The 27,938-nt window shown below is 30.9% G+C and overlaps 2 protein-coding genes across 2 annotated transcripts in view; one reads left to right on the forward strand and one right to left on the reverse strand.

Annotated features, from left to right (window-relative positions):
- Positions 1 to 7,391, reverse strand: part of Mcm3 (minichromosome maintenance 3) — a 119,752-nt gene extending 112,361 nt beyond the window's left edge. Inside the window, exon 1 of the mRNA XM_085813616.1 lies at positions 7,253 to 7,391. The gene's annotated coding sequence lies outside the window, so the exon portion shown is untranslated. The remainder of the gene's footprint in view (positions 1 to 7,252) is intronic.
- LOC118196495 (uncharacterized) overlaps positions 1 to 24,529 on the forward strand; it is a 45,554-nt gene extending 21,025 nt beyond the window's left edge. Inside the window, exons 3-7 of the mRNA XM_085813617.1 lie at positions 11,331 to 12,014; positions 13,809 to 13,927; positions 16,984 to 17,138; positions 18,451 to 18,629; positions 24,253 to 24,529. Of these exons, the coding sequence (XP_085669743.1) occupies positions 11,331 to 12,014; positions 13,809 to 13,927; positions 16,984 to 17,138; positions 18,451 to 18,629; positions 24,253 to 24,428 (1,313 nt within the window). The 3' untranslated portion in view covers positions 24,429 to 24,529. The remainder of the gene's footprint in view (positions 1 to 11,330; positions 12,015 to 13,808; positions 13,928 to 16,983; positions 17,139 to 18,450; positions 18,630 to 24,252) is intronic.
- The last annotated feature ends 3,409 nt before the right edge of the window (positions 24,530 to 27,938 follow it).

A 27,938-nucleotide genomic window follows, 5' to 3' on the forward strand; every position in this document is an offset into this window, starting at 1 on the left:
CTCTTTTAAGTTAAAAGGACACCGGTGAGTATGTTTATTTCATTAGGAATTTAATCTTTTTATTGTCTTCATTTTTATACTCTGCTTTCGCCATTATTAAAATGTGGGGAAGTGCATCCAGCTAAAGTGTTTACGTTTACGCCGGTTTTTTTTTTTTTGTTGTTGTTTGTTTGTTTTGTTTTGTTTTGTTTTGTTTTGTTTTGTTAGAACAGTGTGAGAAAACTAATCTAGTTGACTAGTATATTGAGAATTCTCAGAATATGCATTAATTTTCTCTATAAAATTCATTTTACACTTTTACCTCTTTTTTTTTTTTTTTTTTCCAAAATATTTTTCTTTTTTGGCTATTACAGAATTGGTAGGGATAATGTTTCTTTAGGATTTTAGCAGCTTGAAAGTTTAGAAGGATTCATAGACCCACGATTCTAGAAGATTTCAGAAATATGTGATAAAATGAAAAATCTCTCCATGGTATCAACACGTAATGGATGTATTTTACAGAAAGTTTGCCGCGAATTTCATACTTTTTGGAGAACATCTGTAAAAACAATGAAAACATAATATTTGAATGTTTTACTTCTGATACTAGAAGTCTTTTTCTTAACATGTTTATCTTCCCTTAATTTTCTCAACTTTTCACTAGACACAAGCATGGAAAACATCAAAAATGCTTCCAGTCTATCACATGGACAAGTGTTGTAGAAAGAAATTTTTTTATTAAAAAAGAAATTGAAAACTATCAATATAATCTTGCATGTCTTAATGTATCGTACACAGAGCTGGCACTAGGCATTTCCCCACTTAATGCAATCTGTAGATACTAAATTCTGCTGCCTAGTGCCCTTCTAAATTTTGCTTCCAATGCCTATTGTAAATTCTAAAAGTTTTGCCATTTCTAGATTTTGTTGCTCAGTGTGTCACTAAAATCTAAAAATTCTGCCACACCAGCTGTGTAACCGGCCCTTACCATACCTATTTCAAATTTCTTCTGAATGTTCATATTACTAAAGAAATAAAGGTACTTTTCCGTATCGCCGGTGCAAATCTTGCCAAGCAGACTTTATTGGTGACAACATACAGTATGCACATAAAAAATGTTAACAAATGTTAGTTCTAAGAATTTTTTTATTTTAAAGACATAAACATTTTAATATCATTTAAAATTTTGTAAAAAGCCAATAAATTTGTAAAATGACATTAATTAAGAATTTACTATGCTTTCATGGTTCTGCATCCTGATTCGCCGGTTCATATCACGTGACCCCAAGTGATCTCATCTTACGTAAACTACATTACAAAAGTCTGATTATCTACATTAATTTCAAGTTGAACCTTAATTTTGAATAAAAGTTTAAATGCAAGAATTATTTCAATTCATATGAATAGCATACTCAGAAATTATGTAAAACCGCAGTGCTTTACTTCGCTAGTGCATTATTGTTAGAATTGATGAATTTAATCCTTGCCTTTTCTATATTTTCAGCTTCAGGTAAGTGGTGTGATTGTATCCTAATTGACTTAATTACCATTAAAACTTCTACGTAATTGTATGCCAGTATTGAAAAAAACAGTCAATCTGATAAGAAATGGTTTTAAAAATGAGGCGTAAAAGGTAACCATCGAGGATATTCCGTTTGGCATCAGTTGTACCATTATAAGCAACTTTATCACCTGTGACGGCAAAATGGAAAAGTACCAAAATAAAATAGCAGTTATTTTCTATATATTCTAAATGCTTTTATTTTATTTATTTATTTTTTTAGAATAACAAAAATCCTTAATTGAATCTAAAAATTCTAAATTGAAAAGGAAACGTGTTGAAGAAAGAAACTAAATACATAAAGAAAATTATTCTTCAAAGATATGTACAGTTATTATTATGTAAATTACCCAGTTGTATATTATTTGAGCCTTTACTATAATTTCCCATTCCTGTTTCCGCATAGAGTTACTGAGCCAGCTTAAATTAAAATTATAGTTTTTGACCACTAGTCCACATTTTTAGTTTGAATTTGATTGTTATTTAATTACATCACCATGAGCTGTAATTTATTTTGTTAGCATCAGAACATGTGTTTATGTTCTAAGTTCATTTTAAATAAGAGGCTTATTTAAACCTTTGTCTGACAATTGTAGTTACTTTCAGACATTGAGATAATTTGCTTCAGATCTGTCAGGGGGTTTTGAACTACTTAACTTTTACCAGATCAAGTAAACCCTCGTAGGTCCGTTGTGGAAAGGTTGACAATTTAGGAGATAAAGCACACAGAAACTAGTGAAAACATTGGTTTGCATATTAAGACAAATTTCTGATTGTTAAAAAAAATGCTTAAAGAGAAGGAAATGGATATAAAATAGCCAAAATGTCTCTGAAGACTTTTGGCTCAAATTAAAAAGATGCATAAATATTTTGTTGAGTCTTGTTGTTAGTGTAATTATCCTAATATTGCTTAAGAGTCAGTGTCATAAATTACGTGTATTTTAAACAGTGAAATTTTATTAGATTGTGATTTTAATAGGGCTATTTTAACAAATATTGTTAAAAAATAAATAAAATAGTGGCCACATAAATCAATAATGACTAAGGTTATCTAACTACCTAATTTAATTATTTATAACTAACTACTTACCCTTAAAAATTATCTCTGCATATTAAAGCAATTTATTGAATTTCATTAATCCTTACTGTGGTCACAGAATAAGTGGCTTATTGAAACCTTAAGCTGCATTCAAACAATGGTATAAAGGGCATAAGTAGTTTAAACATAGCTGGCGTTGCCAGGCAACCAGTCTGTGCTGCATAACGAAATCTTGTTTAGGGCTCTTGGTATAAAGTTCAAAGTATTCAACTTTATGCCGACTTGGGATAAGCATCAACCATCAGAATGAACACGCGAAACCTGAATGGGAAAACAGACCAGGAAAGCTGTAGACACATCCACACATACGCTAATTTAGCTTCTCTAAGTGGGTGCGGCTTAGACCCTGTGTCGCAGGTGTGAAAGGAAGTCATTTTATTTCTTGTAACTATGCCTCTGTGACATTTACATCACCGTTTACGACACTAACTGCATCAGGCAGAGCCCAACTAACTTTCAAAACTTGCTACAACATAAAGCTAACTGTTAGTAAAACATAAATAAAATGTCGCTTATCTTTCAAATATGTCCAGCTATTATGAGTGTGAAATATTTAATGCTACTTGATAAATGTGATAAAATTTATTTTATTCTCAAACTTATTAATAATTATGTTAATTCATGTTTAATAATAATGCATTCTACTTATGGATCTATTTTATTTTCAGGATATTATTACAAAAGTGAAGTTCAGGCATAGATAATAATTTTAATTGAATTTATTCAGTTCCCATTTGATCATAGGTCCTTAATTTTTTCATTAATGGTCGTTAAAAGACCTTAATTTCCATGTGCAGAAAATGTGTACGAACCCTGTTAAATATCATGTTCTTCGCACTCAAACCATAAAATTCAATTCAACAGCAATATCTCAAAATAATTTTAAAATGTGTTGAGTTTCTTAATTAAAAACTCATAAATACTGTACAAAATAGAAAATTGATAACAAAACAAATTCCAAATTTGGGCTTCCAGATGCCCATATTCGGGTGGAGACATATGTTATTCAAAATGTGATGGCTCTATGTACTGTTGTTTTGTCACAATGCGAGAAACATACATACATTTATGCAGATTCTTCATTTTAATTTTTTTAATACAGGTCGCTAATATTTGGTGGCAACAATTTTAAAAGTGATTCACCATTTATAGCAAATCGAGGCAAAATGCCAAAATGAAATTAATAGCCCTTCTGGGCACATTGCCCTTTTTGGCTAAAAATTTGTCTTTTTATCAAAATTTCAGTTAGTACATTTTGCTGTTGCAAACATGTATTATAGATATTCTAATTTTAAATTATTTATAGTTGCTTTCTGTATAATGATTATTCATATACTTTGCGGAATGAAACCTCCAGCCTTTTTATTCTAGATCTCCGACGTATTAAGAAAGAGGCTGGAGGAACAGCTGTAGTCGGTCTGGTGTTCAGTGATCAGCTTTCTCATATTTCACAGGATTTATGATGTTTTAACTAGTATTGGTACTTTCCTATTAAATCAACAGTCATATAAGTATCTGCTAACATTTGAAGTATCCATAGATTATCCACCCAGAAACAGATTGGGTTATTTGATTGCTGATTAAATTCAATGGCTGCTTTTAATGTCTTCCATTTTCTTAAGCCCTATATTTATTTATTTATTTATTTTATCATAGCAGGGGTATTTGTGCTCCGGGAAAACCCCGGAATTCCGGGGATTTTGAACTTCGATACCCGGAAATTCCGGGGATCGTCGTTCAAAAGGAAGTAGGAATAATAATGAATTATTTATTTTGATCTGGGTAATTTTGTTTGCTTTGAAAGCAGAAAACGCAAGGTCAGTGTGTGTGGAGAAAGCTTTTCCTTTCTTTCTCCAAAGGCAGTGATAATGCGTGAAAAGGGGAAAAAAACTTCCCCCCCTTTTTTTGTTTGTTCTTTCCTTATTGCGAGTTATGACTCATTCCTCCGGTTCTCGGACATTCTCTTCTGGACTCTTTTTGGCAAGTAGGCGCGGCAGAAAAAAAAGGGAGAGACTTCCTTCGACCAGATGTGCGATCACGTGACTCTGGGTTCAAAGGTCTTATCTCTCCTGGACGGTTATTCTACGCTACGAGAGTCGACAGCAAGTTGTAGGCCGCCAGATGTCACTGCTAGTAAAAAACAGGTCTGCCCAACATCCTATATTCTCTGAGTACGGAAGTTGTCGAAAGCGCGTGAAAAAGTGTTGCCGCGTCGTCAATCAGGGTTGTCCAGTTGACGTACTAAGTAGACAATGGCTTTGTATGTGTTTTCGCCGCTGATTTTTTTCATATTTAAACGAAGAATACCGTCGTAGATCTCTGAATCGATGGCGAATTTATAGAAAATATGTTGATGCTTTTGCTCTGCCAAAAGATGTTTTCATTGCGTATTTCAGATTGCCAAAATTTATAGTTATTTTAATTTGGGATGAACTGAGAGAGTATTTGGAGCCACATTCAGAAAACAAGAACGCAATTTCTACTGAAAGAAAGGTTATACTATTCCTGAAATTATAGATATAAATTGTAATTGTACGCTTTAAAAATGTAGAAGATAATAAGTTTATCAAGCACATAAAGCACTTCTTCATTTAATACAAATATAGACATCCGATAAGCTTCTACTCGATTTATGTACAGCAAGAATTACGTTTACTTTAAAATCTAACAGTTGAATACCTTACGAATAATACTGTGAACACAAAAACTGTCGTTCATTATTACGCGAAATTCACACTAAAATAAAAATTTAAAATAATAATAATAATAATAATTATAAAACTATAAAATAGATTTATAATATTTTTTTCAGTAGTTGTACTACTACTAGTGTGATACTTTTAAAAATAAGTTTTAGCCCAGAGGGGCTATTAATTTCGTTTTGCCATTTTGTGGCGTTTCACGATAAATGGCGTTTCACTTTTCAAATCGTTGCCACCAAGTATTATCGCACTCTATTATATTTAAAGAAATTAAATAATGAGGAATCTGCAGAATGTATGAATGTTTCTCGCACTGTGATAAAACAACGGTACCTAGAGCCATGAAATTCTGAATAACGTAATCCTCCATCCTAATATAGGCATCTGGAGGCCCAAATTTGGAACTGGGAATTTGTATTACTATCCATTTCATATATCATATTTTGTAAAGCATTTATGAGTTTTTGATTAAGAAACCCAACGATTTCAAAGCGAGCAATGGCAAAAAACACTTTCATCTCTAGCGTGCGAGACTATGTATCGGAAATTCTAAAAATATGCTTTTTTAAAATTATATGATATTGCTGTTGAATTGAATTTTATGGTTTAAGTGCGAAAAACATGATATTTAATAAATAAAGGTAACACGCAAAACGTTAAAAAAATGGCCCTTTGGGAGTAATATAAAATCTGAAAGCTTTCAGATTTTTTTTTTTTTTTTTTTTTTGTGTGTGTGTGTGTATGTGTGTGTGTGTAATTTTAATACGTTTTAAAACTGGTTTCTAAGTGAGGACTTTCTAAGGGAAACTGGCTCGTATACACGTTACACATGGGGAAAGCCACGAAAACGCCGTCCAGCTCGTTCGCGGGATTCGAATCTCGGACCAAACTACCTGCGTTCAGCGACTCTACCGCTCGGCGGCTGGTGGGCTTGTTAGCAGAATTATACTGTATTATTATTGTATTATGCTATAAAGTAACAATGCTATAAGACTGAGGGTTTGTTCATGGAATAGTACTTTTGTAACCTATTATAGTATTAAAAAATCATTGTTCCTTTGCAAACTAAAAAAAAAAAAAAAATTAAAATACTGTTCATAGCATTCTCATTTTTATATTGTAAAAGAGATATTGATTATTATTAGTTTTCTATTTAAAATGTGTCGAAACGCTGGTTTGATAAGGACTTGAACTGCAGGAGACCTACACTGATTATTTTTACTTTAGTACTTCCATTGTGAAAATATTACTATCTTTTAATTATTTTCAAAGAACAAAATCTTTTGAGAAGGAAGAATATTTAAACTGAGCAGTTCTTATATACAAAATTAAAATAACAGCAATGTAATATTGAAAAAAAGGTATTAGTAATTGTGTGAAAAAAAATTGCAAAACGAATTAATCACACATACAGGATAGATTAGTTTAATTTTGGTTATATATTTTATATTGAAAAAATATTTTCTTTCATGTTAATTATAGAATAAATTATTTAAAATAAAGCATTTTGATGCGTGTGTGATAATTGAATGCAGCAGCAATCGGCCATACTGTAATAGCGAATGAATTTTATTTCTTTTCCTGAAAGAAATAATTTTCATAGAAAAAGAAAATAAAAAAAGGGAAGAAATATTAAGAAAGAAATATTTTCTTTCTAATTTCTTATTTAAAGAAATATTTTTCGAATAGTAACTGTAAAATAAATTACGGGAAAACAGTTTTAATGTAAACATGGGAAAAAAAGAAAAAAAACTTAGTTTGCTATTAGATTGTAATGCAAATTAATCATATTATAAATTTAAATAATTAAAATTGTTTATTTCTAAAAGGATTTGAAGTAAGCTTAATTCATTTACTCTTATCTATTTACCATTGCTTTCATGGTATCCCATATCACTCTTTATTTCTTACCTCTAAATTCCTGCGTTAACTTTCCCATTAAAAAACGAGATTTTCTTTCACATAACACAGCAGCATATTCTACTGCGTGTTGGTCATAATACTGTTTTGTGCAATTTTTTTTTTCGAACTACAAATGCAGCGAGAACTTCAGCCAGCGCGCGCTATAAATTTCGTCACTCGTCTGTACTGCGATTGGTCTAAAACTCCTTGAAGCCTTGTCCCCTTCCAGTAAAGTTAAATGGACCCACCCGCCCTCCAACTGAGGACCACAGAATGGCTTTCTCCGATAAGTTGTGATGTGGCTGTCCATACCGGTTCTTTTGAGTCAATATTGTTCGCTCAAGTTGTAGACAGATCCAGTGATCATAGAATAGGCGTCCTGGCGTGGCGCCAATAAGTAGAGAAGGGGGATTTTTCGCCGTATTAGCTATTTGTCATTGATCGCTTCTCAACTTTTTTTTCTCCGCTGTGTAAAATTTTCGTTTCATTCATTGATGCACGTGTGAATTTTTCGTTTCGTTTATTGAAATATTTTTTTATTTATGTACGCAAGAGAATTTCACTATGAAATTTCTCGATATAAATAGTGATATTATACAATTAGAAGAAGGTGTCCGGAATGCATTTAGGTGGAATTGGATTGAACGGAGAGATGGTAATGGGGATACCATCGGCACATGGTGCAAGAAAATAAATGTTGCTGGACAAGCATGTTGTGTTTTTTGTAACTCACTGCTGAAGTATGGTGGGGAAGGATTCAAGGCTTTCACAAATCATTCTAAAACTGTGACGCACATAAAATATTCAAAGTGCATTAGACATTCAATGACTTTAAGTTTAATTATGCTAATTCAAAAAATACTGATGACTTACTGGAGACTGATGCTCGGCCATTGGATATAGTGACAAGAAAAGCACGCCAAGAGGTATTAATAACTTCGTTTATCGCCGAGAATTCTCTTTCTTTCAATGTAGCTCCCAATTTAATTGATCTCTGCAAACAGTTGAGCCGCGATCAGACGGCACTAAACTCGTTGGAAATCTCCAGGACTACTGCATGTTATAAGATGAAACATGGGCTCGCAAAAACTATTAAGGAAAATATCATTAAAACTTTAAAGAAGACTCCATTTTCTCTAAATTTGGATGAAAGTACTAGCAATGCTCAAGAAAGTATACTGGCAATATTGGTGCAGTTTTATGACAACAATCAAAATGAAGTTGTAGTTCATCATTTTGCATCTCTAAAGATGGAATCTTGCAATTCAGAAGCTGTTTTTAAAGCAGTTGTTAATACTATTGAAGATAATAATATTCCATGGGCAAACTTAATTAGTGTATTAATGGACTCATGTAACACCATGCGTGGAAAAAAAAAGGGTGTTGAAACCAGACTACGATCAAACAAAGCACCCCACTTGTTAGATATTGATGGTGACACATGTCACACAGCTAATAACTGTGCAAAAAAATTTGCTTCATGTTTTGATAGATACTTAGAAGATTTGTTTGATGACATCTATTTTGATATGAAAAGCTGCAGTAAAAGAGAAAATTTTTTCAAAATCTGTGAATCCCTTCCCATTAAAAAACTTAAGCCCTTGAAGAGACCAGACCATAGGTGGATGTACATTTTATGTGTTTTAGAAAGAATCAAGATCTGTGGGATGCTCTTATTGCATTTTATTTTCACTACTTGGATAAAACTGATAAAGGGGATTATTTTTCTTATGTTGAAACTGTATACAATAAAAGAAATATTTCTGCAGCTCAGAAAAAAATTGTTGAAGGGATGTATTCTTGCTTGCATTCCCAACAACTCACAAAGGATGCTTTAGCTCGGAAAAAAAGAATACTAAATGGGTTATTTGTTATGCAAAATAAAACTTTATTGCATATGGCATTATATTCAGCAGTATTACCAGAGTTCAACACATATATTAAATTATTTGAAACAAAAAAACCAATGCTTCATTTAATACATTCCAGTATTTATAAATTGATGGCAAAATTTTTCTCATTTTTTTATGAAGCCAGAAAATGTAGAGTGCACATCTTATAATGATTTATTAAAGGTTGATGTCACAAATCCAGAATTCCATCTACCTAGCAAAGTAATATTTACTGGTGCAGAAGCTTCCACTCTCCTGAAGAAATTATCAAAAAATCATCCAATAGCAAAAGAATTCCAAATTTCTCTGATGAAAGCTTATACTAATACAGCACAGCATATGAAACAGAAATTACCCCTTAAAAATTCATATCTAATTAGTTTTACAGCATTAGATCCAGAGCTAAGAGGTAAAACCAGTACAATATTAGCTTTTGAAAAATTATCATCTTTTATGTCCCATATTTTTAGTGATAATGAAAAGTCAAAAGTAGAAGCTGAAATAAGGTTATACCAGAGTGATATTGATATCACCAAAGAAATGCTCTACACATCTGATGAAAGTGGAAATCAAGTCAAGTGTACAATTGATAAATATTGGTCTAAAGTTTTTAATTTAAAAGATGATTTCACAAATGATTATAAGTATCCTACATTGGCTAAATTGGTCAAAACCTGCCTTAGCTGTTTCCATGGCCCATTAGTGGAAAGTGCATTCAACTTAATGGATACACTTGTCACTGACTATAGAACCTCTCTTAAGATTGATTCCCTAGATGCAGTGCAGACTATTAAATATGATTTAATGGCTTCTAAAGAAACCTCATGTGAAAAATATGGCTAAAACAATCCAATGACTGATCCAATTCACAAAGATCTCTTACTGAATATGAACAGAAGTTGGAAAACATATCAAAAGGACTTAAAAACATGTATTTCAGATGAGTCACCTATAAAAGTCTCTGAAAAGCCTTCTACATTAGCAGAAAAGCAAACTGCTTCTACCTCTGCATGTGCAGTTCTCGAGGAAATTTCTTCAACTGTAAATGAGGAAAATAAAAGTCAACCTTCCTGCAATTATGAAGTTCACCACAAAAGAAAGACAAGCCCACAAACATCAGAAAAAAAAAAAAAAAAAAAAAAAAAGAAATAAATAAAAAAAATAAATAAAAAATAAATAAATAAAAAATGCAGCAGAAATTAGATAATTTTTTTTAAAGAATTAATTAAGTAATTTAAAATATTTACATAAAATGAATACAATAAAATATTACATAAAATAGTTTATATGTTTGAAAATTTATGGTTATTAATTTTGCAAAAAAGTAATTCATTGAACTTTTATAATTAGGTCATTCAATACTTTATAATTGTAATTTTTCATTTCTCCCCCCCCCTTCTCAAAACTCCAAAATGTTGGTAGTAAGTCCGTAAAAGTTTCAGGGGATGTTTTGGGGTCCCACAAACACCCCTGTCCTAGGCTAAAGTAACTAATATTTAAAATACAGTAAAAACATGTCTATTAGGTATTTCAGTATCTGGAAATCGCAAGTTACCAGCACATTTTCAAATTTTCTTTAGCTTTTAACCCTTTGAAAAATTAAGCAAATGAGAGATGTATTAAGCATGTATAGGACACTATTGCCAAATAATGTAATTTAGTGCCAATAATGGATTTCATGTTGCACTATAATTGTTCTGATAACTTCACATTGGTTAATGTAAACCTGATTAATTCTTGATAAACAGTTTAGTTTCTGTAAAGAATGATAGAAGTGAATTGCCATTTATTAATTTTTCCATTACATTTTGAAAAAAATTACTAAAATTTAGGCCTTTCCCATGCTTGTTATTATTGTAGGGTTAGCTGTGGGTAGGGTACAAAAAATGACTAGTTTTTGTGATTTTCATGATGGTTATGACTAAATCTCTTATTTTCAGGATAGAAAGTAATTCAATGTCGTAAGTGATATAAGATTACTGTGAAGATATGTTGAAGCAGTTTGTATGAAATGTTGTAGTCAGACTTGAGATGCTAATAAAACTTTTATTAATTTTTAGTTTCTGGTGGTTGGGAATTCAGACATAATTTTGATAGCAGTTATTCTTAATTTTTTATTTGAATTCTTAAAATTAGATATTTAAGTGATGTATCTGTTATATGGCTATGGTTATAAAATTCATTATCTTTTCTAGGAGAAAATTCTGAATCTCAGCAGAGTTTCTTGGATAGCCAGAATCCACATTTAAAATCAACAGAAATAATTAGTGATAGTAATATTTCATCGCCAAGGAACTTGTGTGGAAAAAAGAAAACTCTTTCTTCTGTACGTAGCAGAACTTCTGCATCAAAGAAGCATCAGCACCAAAAAACAAGGCATGATTCTAGTTCTGATAATTCTCAGCAAGAGGTACCACATCGAAAAATTAAAAGAGAACAAAATTCTGATTGTGATTACTCTCCTCCTCGGAATCGCGAGCAACATAGTATTCGGCATGATTCTGATAATGACTATTCACCACCATGCAATTACAAAAATGATGATCAGAAACGAAAAAGGCATGATTCAGATAGTGATCTTTCTCTTTTGAGAAGGGAAAATTATAGCATGATTGATTACAGTGCAGAAAAAGGTTCCGATAGATTGGGCGATAGAAAAAAGTTTTCACCTTTAAGAAGTAATGTGTCTCATGGTAAAAATAATGCACATAGAAAGAAAAGGCATGATTCTGATAGTGATTTTTCACCTGAAAGAATTAAAAGCAGATCATCACCTGTTCAGGAGCAAAAGTTGAAGAAAACTTCTATGAATAGGAGGGAATCTGACAGTGATTTTTCTCGTCCCAGACCATTTAGAAGTCAAGGGAAATCACCTTCAGGTAATTTTTTTTTTTTTTTTAACTTTTTTTAGTAGTGTACTTTTTTAATAGTAAAATTTCTAGTAATGGGATTTTTTTTTAAAAAAATTATGGCTGTCTTATTCAGTCAGCTAAAAAAAAAAATTAGGTAATTTAAAATTTAGTTATTCTTCCTTTGTTTTTTCTAAAAATTGAATCTTAGATAGAGGGGAGAGAATCCAAAAGGCTATCATTAAATTATTTTGTAACTGCAAAAAGAAATTAAATTTTTAATTACCTAAACATTTTTTAATTTAATCATATCTTATGAAGTTATTTGGGGGGAATTTTGAATTTTTGTATAATAACCTTTAGAAATTCACTGTCGAGAAGTGTGTAGGTGTTCTGTATTGTTTTTCTTTAAACAGTTCTAAGTACAATAAAGAAATTATCACTCAAGATGTGAAAGTGGTAATGGTTCTGACTGCCATACTGAAGGGTTTGGGTTTCAATCTCAGAGAAGACATGAATGAAATTGTCTGTTCCTTTACGGGAGGCAACGTTGGCCCACCTATTAAGTGCCTGCATAATAAAGTGAACATTGCTTCCAGCCTTTGTAGTGGTCAGTGCTTATAATGGCTAGTGCCTGCAATTGGCTGGGCATGTGGGGGAAGAACTTGTTACTCAACTAATTTCATACTAATTTTGCACTTAGGACATTCATATACATTTAAAATCAAACCATAATTCATGCGTCACGCACCTTTTGCTATCACATGCCTTTTGCCTTCTTGCAGTGGAATCAAATAAGTAAAATCCGTACTTTCATCAACTCTTTCAATGCCAGCCATTTTGCTCAAACAATTATCCATAAGAATCACATTTAAATGAGGACTATTCCAAGAACCTGGTTAAATATGATAAACGGTAACCGTAAGTCCTAACGGTTTTCCTAGATTGGCATAATTTCAACAAAAACAGGAGCTTGCCAGATTTAGCTAGGTTTCCCAACACTTGGGGACTTGCATGTAATCTCGAGTCTAACCTCTATATAATAAGGAAGTTTTAGAGAATCTCAAAACTGCAGTTGGAAGAAATCAGTCCCAGGAGTTAGCAATTGGATTGAACTGTGTCTCTGCTCGTTTGATTCTTTCCATCCTGATCTGAATCCACTTCCTGTTTCCGATCTTGTCGTCAGAGTTATTGTTAGTGTGTAGTTAGTTGTAAAAAATTGACAATTCACTTCAGTAAGCAAACATTTTTAATCTGATCCTATAAAAGCAGTTTTGCTCGTATAAAATGAGGAGTGCTTTCTGTGATATTGCACTTGGTACATCATCTATCCTAAACATCCACTGGCACTTGCCCAACCTTTAAATCAAATATATATTATCGTATTCTTCATTCGAGTAGTCTATCAAGCTATTCCTGAATGAAGCACATTGCATTGATGCTACTTTGTCATCAACAACCAGTAACTTCTGCCTCAGCACATGTTTTACATGATGCTGCTTATATCAGACAACATATGAATGAAATCAGCAATCTGTTGTTTGTCACCTTCCCTTTCCCCTCACTGTCAAAAGAAAAAAAGGGCAGTTAATGAATTAAATTAGTGTATGCTGTATACATAAAATAAATACTTCTTTCTGCATGGAAATTTAAATTCTGTTTGTAGTAAAAAATAAATAAATAAATTGTGTCTGTGTAGAAATCTGAATGTAATATATACAGTTCATTTTGTCATATCAAAAGCATTTAGCTTTAGCACTACGTATAAACTTGAATAAAAAATGTTCTTGCTTACTATGAAAGCTATGTATTTTTATATTTCAGATGAAAAAAACCGACCAGTGAAAACATTGTCAGGTCTTAAGGCTGGTCTTCAAAATGCAGCAATTTTAAAACAAGAAACACAAGAACTACGAGAAAGAGAGAGAAAGCAAATTAATAAGGTGGGTGTAAAAGCATGTCAGAGTGGCATATCTCGTGATTTAGGTGAGAGACTCCCAGTTAGTGACTGTACTCATGGCAGCTCGATTTGTAACATATTTCTCCTGGTGTTTCCTTTTTCCTAAAATTTTTTATCATTTTTATGTAAATTGGCATAATATTTCTCTATTTGTACCCAGAAACATAATTTTCAGCATTTGAAATTGTTTGATTTTTTCCTAGATTACATATTAAAAACAAAAAAAAAAAACAAAAAAAAAAAAAAACATTAAACAGCTACTACTATGCTTGAGTAGATGGGTCTAAAAATTAGAGTTGGCAAATTTCTTCCCCACTGAAGGGAAAAAAATCAAACTGGCTGGAATTAAGGGGTTTCTTCTGTTATAATAGAAGATACTCATTTTTAAACTTATTTCATATTTTTATTAATAAATCTATATTTATATGTAGTATTATATTAATAATTTAAATATTTTCTTATTCTGTATAATTAAACTAACCTTATTTCTTTTCTTGTAATAATATATATATATATATTTTTTTTTATGTGTATGTGCATACATACAATGCACATTTGGTAAAATTTGTAGAATTTAGCAAAGCACTGAAGAAGGAACTTTACTTTTAGAATAGCAAAATTTTTAGAATTTAGGAAGGCACTGGGCAGCAGAATTTAGGACTTGCAGGTACAATCTCTGCACAACTTCGTAACCGAAACAATTTAATTTAAAATACTTCATAATCAAAACCATATACAAAGAAACTATCAATGTGGTGAACACATTACCCAAAATTACGTGTAATTACAAAAATATTCCAATATACGAGCTTTACTCCGCAAATTTAAACAAAGTCAGCAACAACAGAGAGTAAAAAACACTTACGAAGTATATAATTAAATTAAAATTAATTTTTCAAGTTTCAAAACTACCAAAATTTAATAAAAAAGTGCTTAAAGTTTTTTTTTTTTAATTTCCGTAAACATTTTTAAAGCTGCAGCTTTAAAAAAGATTTTAAATTACTTCTCTGGAAAAAAAATGAAATCATTTTCTTAATTCTAGTTTTATAAAGAGCAAATTCTTTAAATTATAATTTTCATTTCCAATCTATAGCCAATAAATTACTGTCATTGTATTCATATTTCAAGAAATTGCATCTGACACACATAGCTGTAACACGTAAAAAAGAACTGGTTCTGGAGTTTTTTCATATTGCCATGAATTTTTAGATCATGAATGTAATAACACATACACAGCTAATTATATTATAGTTATGATTATGAAATAGATGAGAAAGTTGAAAATTGCGATATAATAAATTCCAACTTTCAAGAAATAAAAATGGTGTAAACTGCGGTCCAGCAAAATAGTCATATTACGTCATTTCACTTGTTTTTAGTTCCTTCAACATATAGTACCAATACTTGTACATTATTTAAAAAGAAAAACAAATACAAAGCTGGGAAAGTTGTGGCTGCCACAGGAGCATATCGTTAATGTATGTTTTATATAAAATGCTGAGTAATGAGAGCACATACTATTATGCCATGTATGTCCCAGTAAAACTGAAAATCTTCAACTGATCAGAGCACTCCTAGCTACCCAGTATCATATACACAACTTTTACGTATATAATAAAAATAATATAGTATTTGGAAATGGTCTCGGATTGCATGTAAACCGAATGCACAATCTGAAAACAGTGTTTTCTGAAACAGGCCAGAATTTTTTTAATTTAACAAAATGAAAATTTTTAACTAACAAACTTATTAATTATTTAAAAAGTATTATTATTTATTTATTATTTATTAATTATTTAAAAATAATTTAAATTTTAAATTTCATTTACTTTATATTTATCAAAACATATATAAGCAATAATAATCATTAAAGAAAAGAATCATAGTTAAAGAAAAAAATCAAAACTTTTTTATTTTCTATCTGAAATCTAAAGTTGAGTAAATGCAAGGCATTTTTGTTGATTGTGCCTTGTAATTCAAATATATTGATAGCATATTTTCTATTTTCTATTTGACATTTATTTTAAATAATTCTAACATGCTTAATTAATCATTAAATAAGTTAAATTGAAAATTAACAAATTATGAAAACTTATAAAGTTTACAGAGAAAATTTTCCAAATAGTACACCACTTGATAATAAATAATGACTGTCTAGTCTGTTTCTCTTATTTATAACATTTTTTGCCAATGCATAAATAAAAATACGTATGTTTGTACATAAATAATTAAAAACATCTTTATCTCATACTTCTTGATATTTGATGGCATTTCGATTGTGATAAAGTGTATATATAGCCTTGAGAAAAAATAATTAGAAATTATGTTCATTACAAATTGTAAATACTCTTTGGTCAATCTTTTCTTATTAATTTATAACTGTGAAAAACGTTTTTCATATAGAAATGCATTCCCTAATAAAGAAATTATTATTAGGCCAAAAATTCATAATTCAGTTGTTATACAATAAAAGTAAATAAAATCTTTATCTTCAAATCTTTGAATAAGATTTATATCACACTGTAAATTAACTAGTTTAATTTACTGACTTTCTGGTGTATATTCATGTTTGTTTTTAATGTTAAGAAAATAATGTGAATTCTGACTTCAAATAACTAAAATCTTGAAAGCTTTGCAACAAATACACTATTGAAATGTCTTCACTGGCCACGTAAAATTGCTTCGGCAGCCATTTTGAGGCCACTCGTGTGTAACACCTATATGGATAATTTTTGTAAACTGAACTGTTATTGAGGGGGAAAAAAAAAAAAAAAAAAAAAAAAAATCTGCACTCAAAAACAACAATTAAAACCTTTTTCAAAAAGTCTTAATTTAGGTACATAATCTTTCAATAAAATCTGTACTAGCACATGTAATCATTGAAAAAATATTATGCAAATTTGGAATCATAAAAACTATGAACAGAAGATTATCAATTGCCAGAAGCCACTGCACAGCAAAAAATTATAATGATTTATCTACTGTCCCCCTTATAAATCTAGCTATCAGTTTTTTTAATGTGTGTTTAATTTTAACCAGCTGCATGATGATATATCTGGTCGAAATGCTGAGACGATCATTAGAGATCGAAAAACTGGGAAAAAGCGTGATATTGAAGCTGAAAATCGCATCAAAGAAGAAGAAGAAAGCAAAAAGGCTGAACAACAGGAAAAGTATTCAAAGTGGGGCAAAGGGTATGCATTATTTATTCTAACAAAATTTCTCTAATTGTAAATTTGCTGTATCCTTAATGTCGAATGTAAAATATCACCAAATCTAAGGTTTAAGTTGTCTTATATTACTCTAGCCAGATATCTTTACTTAAACCTTTTCATCCTTATTGTTATATAAATCTTTGAAGAACAATTAATTCTATTCAAGCTCCTACAAGATGGCTCTACAAGCTTACAAAATGTGAGCATTATAAATTAAGATTTTAAATAAGGAAAAAATTAATTGATTGTATGCTATGTGAGATCCATAAATTATATGGGTTAGTATGATGGATTTGAATGCATGCCACTAGACCAAAATCGAGCGTTGTCTAAACTTCACTTACCAACTAGTAAGGAACCCAAACTACTAGTTCTTTATAGGCTGCCACCGAAAGTCTATTCATGCAGCTTAAACAACCATGACCAGATAAAAGTTATGTTGTGATTTTGCTTAATCAGTTACAGTTCTCTAATAATCCAGTAAGTATTTACAGGAATGCTGCCAACCACATTATGCAATATCTTCAAACCTCTATAGATGCTACATTGTCCTTTTCAAAGGACGTTGATATCCTTGGTTACAGTGGCTCGGACTGTGGAGGTGATATTGGGGATCGGAGATCACTCATTGTATGTGTTTTCCTCATTGGAGGTGATGCAGTTTCATGGTGTAGTAAGTATCAACCATCAACCTTACTACACCAGGTGGCTGTGTCTGCAGCTTTTAAAGAAGCTTTTAAAGAAACCATGTGGCTTTTAAAGAAACCATGTGGCTCAACAAAATTGTTACAAAACTTGGACTTAACTACTGCAAAACCAGTTTTCTTATAGTGTGATAACAACAGCGTTATTGATCCCAGCAAAAATAGTGTGTAGCATGGTAGATCGAAGCATATTGAACATCATTTTGTGCGAGAAGCTGTGAAACTTAAGCATATTGACGTACAAAATATGTCCACTAATGATATGATTGAGATTTTTTGACAAAAACTGTGAATAGTGCAAAACATGAAGTGTTTGTATGGATGATGGGTAGACTAATGTGATTCTTTTTTTTTTTTTTTTTTTAGATTAGACTTTTATATTAAGCCCCCCATCTTGCCAGGCAAAAAACGTCATTGAAGCTATCTTCCATAACTTTGTGCTTGTAATATTGTTAAATTTTTTACTAATAAATAATTACCACTTATGATCAACCAGAAATGTAGTGAAAACATGTTTTAAAATATTAGGTATTTTAAAATATATTGATTTCAATGCAGTTTTATTGAAATATTTTTGTGTCTTCTAGAATTGAGCAAGAAGAAATTCGAAAAAACAAATTATCAGAAGATTTATATGAGATAAGCAAGCCTCTTGCAAGATACCAGAATGATGAAGATTTAGAAGAAATGTTAAAATCTGTGATATATGATGATGACCCAATGTCAGCATATATGAAGAAAAAAAAACAAAAGACTGCTGGTCCAAGTATGTTACATAACTTTTTTTTTTTTTTAGTTTCTTTCTTTGCATTTTATTATCAGTTACAAAATTTTATTTTGGGGCAAAGTTGAAGTTTTATTGTATTAGTAACATATATTTTATTGCAAAAATTGTATGAAATTGTAACTTAAGCAATTTTTTTTCCTTATGCATTTACACTTTTGTGTACTATATTTGCACTTTTGTAATATAGAAATGCATTTCAGAAGAAGCAGGACTGAAATGCATTTCATAGGTGAACTAAATTTACCAGGCTATGTCTGCAAATATTGAAGGTAATTGCAAAATGCTTTTCACCTATTCAAGTGTTCACCACTGAAAAATTTGTGGTGATTGCTGTAAGGAACTTTGAAATCTTTCTTTTTAAGAATTCTTGAAAAGGTAATATTTATGAATGTTTTTTATTTGTTTAGTCTCCTTCTCTTTGGGCCCACCAGTAGCTGAATGGTGAAATTGTTGAATGCTGGTGGTTCAGTCCACTTTCAAATCTCAACAAATGACTAGCTGCATGGGAGTTTTTGGGTTTTTACCACCTATAATGTAAATACAAACCAGTTTCCCCAGAAAAGTCCATCATAAAAGCATCCTTTCACTTAAGCTTGTAGGCACACTTAGGCACATGATTTGTCAAAATTTAAATAATCCAATCTCCTTCTGTCTTTCTCTGAATAACTGCATCCCAGCATTTTGCAAACTAGAATTCAGAGTTCTACTTTGTTAAGGGTTGCCAGGTTACGTGGAAAACCGGGAAAAGTCAAATTTAAAAATTGACCAAAAACATCAGGGTATTGAAATATTTTAGTAAAAATCTGGAAAGTTGGGGAATTTCATACAGCTATCTCTAAAAACAGCAATTTTCGCACCAACATTGAAAGCAACCACTTTCTTGGCAAATTATGTATCACATGAGTGAGTATCATTCAAGCAGCTAGCATGGAGCCAGTTTTCACAATCAGATTGTCTTTCAGACCTCCAGAATCCATAAATTCTGCCAGAGGGTGATGTTGGTAATAAATGTGTTTTCATGGACAACAACGCAACATGTCATTGAACATTCGCCGTCCAGGAATGTAAAAAATGCAAGGATATTTAACAGCTCATATGGCCACTATGTTCTCCAGATCTGAATCACACTGAAAATATCTGGGATGCTTCAAAGAAAAGTCTTGCTGGTCAAATGGCCTTTAATAAACAAGGACGTGCACTGACAGAGGAATGGGATAAATTACCCCAACAGCTGTTGGATAATGTTGGACAAGGTATGACACAACATGGGAAATTTACATAACCCTCCATGATGACCATATCCTGAATTGACATCTTATGCCAGCATGCCTGCGAAACGTAATTGCATGTTTTTCACTTTTATGTATTCAGCACAATATGACTATTTTGTACCTTGAACTTTTTTCAAAGCTTTCTAGATTTTAGAGCACAATAATGGGAAATTTAAATCACCCTCCATTATGACCATATCCTGAATTGTCATCTTATGCCAGGATGCCTGTAAACCGTAATTGTATTTTTTTCACTTTTATGTATTCAGCACAATATGACCATTTTGTCACTTGAACTTTTTTCAAAGCTTTCTAGATTTTAGAGCACAATAAATTATCTTTATTGTTATGTCCTAGTTGTTTGGCATTATTTTATTTCACTTGGCATCCAAGTGCACTTACTCTTTAATTTGCTATATAGCTATTTGTGATTCGTCCTTAGCAATTGTCCACCAGTATATTTATTTGTTCTGAAATTGATTTTCCGTTGTTTTGGTTTTTAAATAATTTGCATTTAAAATTTTATTTTCAAGAAATAAGCAGTGGCAGAACTTTTGGCTGAATCCAGAAACAAACATGTTTTCATATTTCAAAATCTGTTTAATTTGAATATAATAGTGTGTGCATCCCTTTTTTACACACTTCTTTCAGTAAATAAAAGCAATCAATACTTTTCCCCCTTGAAATATCTGATTTTTCTCTGCCCTCCCCTCATTCCCGTACAAAACAAAATGCCTTATGGGTAATTTTGCTGTAAAATAATAATGAGTCATCAAGACTAACCATTTAATATATCTATATTCACCCAAATACTATTGATTAACTCTGTTTTAACTTTATTTATATAATTTAATGTGGCTTCTTTCTTTTAAATTTATTTATTATTAGTTAATAATACTCTAAAATTTCAGGCAATTTTCTTTGGCATGCTTGTGAAACTAATTCTAGCAGTATTACTTCAATAGTTATCAAATAATTAAACAAATTATATTTAATTTGCATTATTTATATTAAAAGTTTTTTTATCAAAAGTCTGTTGACTTTTAACAGAAAAACTGCTTTTTGACCTTTTAGAATTTGCCAAGTGTCATAATATTACTAGGGTGATTATTCAGTAAACAATAACTTCCATTCTAGTATCTTAAATATGTTAAAAACAATAAGGTTGTCATTCATTACATAATTTTGTCACAATTAATGGAAATGGTATGGTGTTGGTGTATTTAATTATGGCAAAGCACACTAGGGCTATCTGCCTAAGGGGAGGGATGCCTTTCGTGGAGGACTTTCTAAGGGAAACTGGCTCGTATACACGTTACACATGGGGAAAACCACGAAAACGCCCATGCAGCCAGCCCGTTCGCGGGATTCAAACCTCGGACCGAACTACCAGTGTTCAGCGTCTTTACCGCTCGGCCGCTGGTGGGCCACAATTAATGGAAAAAAAATCCAGTGTTAAAAAGTTCATACAAAATCACTGTTCATTCAATCACTGTAAAATCAATGAATTTCATTTCTGATTTTGTTTATTGCTTAGAGGGAATGTATTGTAAGTATTTAATTTCTTCTGTAAATGGATGTTTTTATGCATGTAAAATTTAATTTTTAAGTTATACTTTTAACTAATTACATTTGTGCTGACATTTTATTATAAATGCATTTCAATGTCTGACTGATATATTTCAGATGCATTAACAATCACTTCTGTTGATTAAAGTACTCTTTTCATGTAATTAAGAAAGAAATTTATTTGTACTTCACTATTTGTGATACACCTGCTTATTGCTGAAGAGAATGGTGTTTTAGTATGCTAATATTGTTTTCTTAGTTCGGCAAGTTATTGAGCAAAGCAGCTTCTATTATAGTTATAATAGCAATACTTGGGAGATAATGCACATATTAGTCATATGTAATTGGCAAATTTTTGTGTTTGGAAAAAAAAAAAAAAAAAAAAAGTACCATAATTAACCTTTTGAGGCCAGGGCTTTGGTGTCAGTAAAAGCTACCAAAGGATGGGGAATCTTAACTGAATGCTTTCCCTCCTTTAAGAAATTACCTCCTATTTGCAACAAAGATTCTTGTGTGTAGTTTAATGGATTCTCAGAGCGGTGCATTTATGTCACAAAAGGAAGACTTTTGAAAGATATAAGTGGTTAAAACCCTAGGGACATTAAATTTGACATTTCACCCCACTTTTCAGCCTGGAAAATGGGGGAAAAAGACATGACCACTAAAGTGGACAACCCCGTCTTTTCAAAGAGAGGACTCTATGGCCACTATAATGGCCATCCCGTCTTCAAAAGGTTAATATACTCTCAGCTTAGCCAACAGGTACTATGTGGATAAACTGGAATTTTCTTAAATAACAGGTGGAAAAGTCTGGGAATTTCATTGTCGTGTTTGAGTGGCAACTTTGTAAGCTTCATAGTTTCCTAGGTACTAACCGAAGTAAATTCGCTTAAACTAAAAATCTTGTTTCTTCATGAGAAATTGTACTTTTGTGATGCACATGTGAACATGTTGGTATATTTTAGATTTTCTCAATATATGTTTCAAAGTCTGACATACAGCTGTGGGACCATGTCCTATTATAACATTTAAGTTTTACCTTTGATCTACTTAAACAAGTGCTGTTATTCTTTTATAATGATAGAGCAAAAAACTGTGATGGTCTGTGGCATTTTCTACGTTATGCAGTTGCACTTAAAATTGCCCTTGTGTGTTGGAGAATATTCTAGAATGAAAATTATTAAATAGTCATAATATTAAACTTGGAGTTAATAAAAATGCTGCTGTGTTTTCTTTTAAAAGTTAAGTCATGTAATATATTAGCTCAATACATTTTTTAAGTCAGGCTTCGTAGAAGATTGAGTATGATTTTTAGAAGGGTATTTTGAGAAGCAAAACGGTATTTTATATTAGGACCAATACATTATCTTATTTTATACATGGTTCCTACAGTCCTTAAAAGTACTTAGGTTTTTTTGGAATCGACTTTTGGGCCTTAGAAGTTCTTAATTTCAGCCAAAATCAGAGAGAGGTCCTTAATTTTAATGTGGGAGCACGTGCGCTCATATGAGTTAATGAGTGTGTACACGCTGTCCAAAAGACCTAGTTCGTGTTATTTTGTAGAAAAAAATCAAGTCATCAGAAACAGTTTTACATCTATGCTAATAATAAATTTTTATGATCAAACTTAATATGCACATTAAAATTTTTAGTTTCTCCAAATGCTTTCATGATATAAAATTTTTTAAAGAATATAATATCGTCCAACAAGTGTCAATACAAGTGTAAAATATTTACTGTTACTTGATAAATTTTAAGTTGATTTTATTCTCAAACTTGTTTTATATTTATGTTTATTACATTATGTTTAATAATAAGATATCCTACTTACAGGTCTATTTTATTCTTAATATGGTATCACAAAAGTAAAGTTCAAGCATAGATAATATCTTTAATTGAATTTGTTTAGTTCTCATTTGCTGATAGGTCCTTAATTTTTTTCATTAATGGTCATTAAAAAGTACTTAATTTCCATTTAAAGTACTTAATTTCCATGTGCCAGAAATGTGTACCAGCCCTGCTATAATTTTATTTTTGTGTTTTATGCATTTGCTGGAGTTTCATTTAACAACTGAAAAATAGCATATTTTTTATTATTATAAGAAGCAACTGTAGTTAATATTATAGAGCTTGCATTTTTGCAACTTGTAATAGATATGATAATACCTATTTTTAAAATATAATTTTATTTATGTATTTATGTATGAATAATTTATGGTCTGGAAAATGATTTATTTCTATATACATTCTTTTCATGAAATGCATTCTGACACTTTTATAAAATAACATACTTGTCTTTGAACATAATAATGAGCAACTAATTTCTTTTTAACTAATATTAAATTGATGAAAAAAATTTCTTTTGAATTTGAAGCTTCATATTATGGCTAATATTGGAACTAATTTAGGGACTCTCATTTAATGGAAAAAGGCACATGAAAAGATCAGAGTGAAAATATTAGATTAAAAATTTAGTTTTGTATTTAAATATCATTAGAAGAAACATCATTTAAGATCTATAAACATTTATAGAAAAAAATTATGTAATGGTTACACTTTTTCTCAGTGTGCACAAACTTAAGGACTTTTCTACAATTTTATGCTTCTGTTGTACTGTAGATTTTTATATGAAATATGATGCATTTTTTTGGTTTAATAATTTATTAATTAAATTTACTATTCATTTATCTGTGAATAACAAAAAACTGCACTTTTGTAATTTTGAAGTTTATAATGATTGATGCATATTTTTCTCCGTAAAGGTATGCCTGTTTATAGTGGTCCTCCCCCACCTCCAAATCGCTTTGGCATTCAACCTGGATATAGGTGGGATGGTGTGGACCGATCAAATGGCTTTGAAAAGAAGTATTTTGAAAAGCACAATTCTACAAAAGCTATTCAAGAAGAAGCATATTTATGGAGTGTCCAAAATATGTAATGTTAAAATGTAAATTATTGTATATTTTGTAATATATTCAGATGATATGTAATTATATTTTAATAGACATGTGTGTTCAGGCATAAAACAATCCAATAATATTCAAGTTTTTCAAGAAATTCATTTATTTCTGTTTTTCTATCATATGCATTGCAACTGGCTTATCACAGTTTCACCATAAATTTTAGCTTTTTGTGAGGAAATGTGAAATGAGTATAATTTGGGTTTATAGCAGATGCCAGATATTTGTGCGATAGCCAACTTAGATGATCATGCAAACACTCAGACAAGTGAATAATGATCACTTTCATCCAGCAGAATTACATAAAACACATAGATCAAAGTTTACATAAATGTATAAAGAAGCAAACTTGCTTGGGCTAGAATAATAATGTCACAACTTAAAGCAGTACATTTTCTCTGTCGGTTTTGTAGAGGAATGTTGTATCGTAAGTGTTTATTTACATTATTTTGTTTACCTACTTTCAATCACTACGGCTTTATCTTGTAGAAAATCAGTATTTTGTTTTCAGATATCGGGAGTTCCTATATCGGACATCACACCAGCTTTCTAATTTGTATTGACATCTGCTGTGTTGTCAGTTAAAGGAACTGTGAATTCCAGGTTAAATTTCTACGAATTTAGTGGTCTTAAAGGAAACTTCCCTCCTGAGAAAGTTACTCTAACTATTACATCAAACTCATTATACTTGTCATGTCCATGAAGGGAGAGAGGAAATATAATTTTGGTTTGCAGTTATTTGCTACCACATTACCTATCCTTTTTTTCACCTATCCTTTTTTCAAACTATTTCTATCAATTACATTTTCCATCAATAACCACAACCTAGAGTACAGCACATTAGAAACAAATCTTTTCTCTCATAGAAGATATAGTATGCCTGTAAATTGCTACACAGTGATCTGCAATCCTCCTGACAGCAATCTAAATTATGGGAAAGAGGTACATAATATGTGTTCCAGCTTAGGATCATCAAAAAACTTTATGCCTTAATACTTACTATAGTTACACAGTCTCTTTTTACTATTCACAAAGACTTTGTATATCCATTCCACAAATAAGTTTTGTATTCCACATCTATTGTATTAACATTCCTTTAGACATCTGTTTTACACTGTCACAGAAAGAAAGCTCTCTAAAGAACATTTATGGCAGAGTAATAAGGAATAAAATTCGATAAACTGTATCACCTTATAGAAATTTGATGTAGACACCACATTACTTTCTTGTATGGAATATTATATTATATGCATTTTTTGTTGCATTTCATTTAAACGTTTTTCCTCGAATTTCATTAGATTTCTTGTTCAATTAATTCATTTCCCAATTTGCAGCAAGGTAAAAATACATAAAACCTCAAAATATCTTCATTAAAAATTGAAAAATATAGAAAACACCAAATACAGTTAAAACAGTTTTTAAAATTAGAATTTCAACACAAAAACAAGCTATAACCCATTCAGGACAAGCGTCACGAATACGGAATGCAACGATTCCACTCTTATCAGCCCAGCGTCGCATATACACAAAAAGCCCCTGTCAATCTCTACAGCTCAGCATCGCATATATGTAGCTTGAAAACGGAACAATTTATTCCAGTTTTTAAATGCCAGTAGATAGTGCTAAATGGTAAGGATTTTCACATCGATTAAGTTGTGGCTTTTGGCTTTCATGTATGAGCATCAGTTTCTGTTCTGTGCTTGTGGTTTTGATAGAATTATTGGTGTAAAGAAACTGGGAATCAGGGTTCTTTAAGTTAAAGGGATACCAGCCTGTTTGTTTATTTCGTAAAGATTTTTTTTGGGGGGGTCTACTTTTTTACTCTTTGTGTTTTTAGTTATTAGTTATTGCAGCTCAATGCTTTCTTTTTCCTTTTATTTATTTATTTATTATTTTTGTTAGGAGAATGTGGGAAAACATGCATTTAGATGACTATAGCTAGCATAACGTCGCCAAACTTCTGTGATGGACAAACTCAAACCAGTTTTCCTTTTTTATATTATATTAAAACTTAATATAGACTTTCTTGGTTAATTAAAAAGTAACTTTACAGCATTATTACAAAAGGGGAATTTTCCAATGTGTGATGCATCTTGCTTGCTCGGCGAAAAAAAGCCGCCACTGTCCTGTGTATCAATTCTCGTTTTGAATTATTCCATACACAGCAGAATTATTAAATTAGAATTTAATCACCTACAGATAATTACTGCATACTTTTCTTTTACATTTTGTATTTGTAGTTTTGTTTTACAGTTTACATTAAAACATACCAATATCAACTATTTCAATTATAAGCATCTAACTTAATAAGAACATCAAAGATAATTGTGAAGAAAGAAAAAGCAGTTGTAGCCAATAAGCAAATTAATTATACAATCTATCCAATTCCATTCAGTTAACACAAAACAAATTCAAAAGAAGCAAAACTTAAGGTAAATATAGCTGTTATATTGTTTACTACCTTAGGAATATGAATAAATACTGTGGCGTAATCTACATCTTAAACTTTTCTTTCTAAAACATAATGTGCAATTTAAGCTTAATTTGATGGAAACTGAGCTCAATGACTGTATATCATAGCAATATTTACTTACATGGAAACAATTACCTAATATCATCTATGCAGAAAACATGAAGTATAGCTTCACCTGCCTATCACATATTATATTTCTATAATTAGATTCACAGTTGAACCAAAATAATATTAAATTCAACTTAGCCTTTCAAAATTTCTTTTCCCCAGTAACTTGAGAACTCTACTGTCTTCCTCATGTAACATGGTAACATAATAAATATTTACATCATTATAGCAAAGAACAACTTTACAAAGTTACAAAGTTCCACTGTTCAAGTCCTGTAATTACTGTGTCGAGAATACCGACTAACTTGTCAATCGAATTTTTTTTTGTTTTCAGTAACCTCTCTGTCACTTTCTTCACTATCGGGAGCACGAGGGTAAACGCTTTACGCGCATGCGTAAGTTTGTGGCTTTGAGCTCCAGATTATAGATCATTCCGGATAATGGACATCTGGATTACAGACTTTGTACTGTATTTAAGTTTTTCGTTTAACAGTAATTCCAATTAAAGTGAGAGGAAGATAATATGAAAAGCTCAAAAGAAAGTCATTATCATTAAGTTAGGGAATTTATAAATGAGGTTTTTCAAATTTATTTACATTGTAGGTCTATATATCATATATATTTGACATAAATACAGGATTTATTTCTTGTTTTGCACAAATTTGCTGCATATATGAAAAAATAACAATGTAGCTACATGGTGTATTTTAAAACTATAAATTGTTTAATCTGTTGCTTATTTCTAGAAAAAAATCATGAATGATTATGAGGAAATGTTCTATTGATTACAAGTTGAATCTTAGAAAATAATCAACACAAAATGAATAAGATTGTATTTATTTGTTATGAATATGCACACAAATGAAACTGATGAAAACAAATTTTAATTCTAAGAGTATACAAGTAT

The sequence above is a fragment of the Stegodyphus dumicola genome, chromosome 3 (assembly GCF_044657685.1).
Source record: "Stegodyphus dumicola isolate Sdum_Otavi_A_Nest chromosome 3, ASM4465768v1".
In the NCBI taxonomy this organism is placed as follows: Eukaryota; Metazoa; Arthropoda; class Arachnida; order Araneae; family Eresidae; genus Stegodyphus; species Stegodyphus dumicola.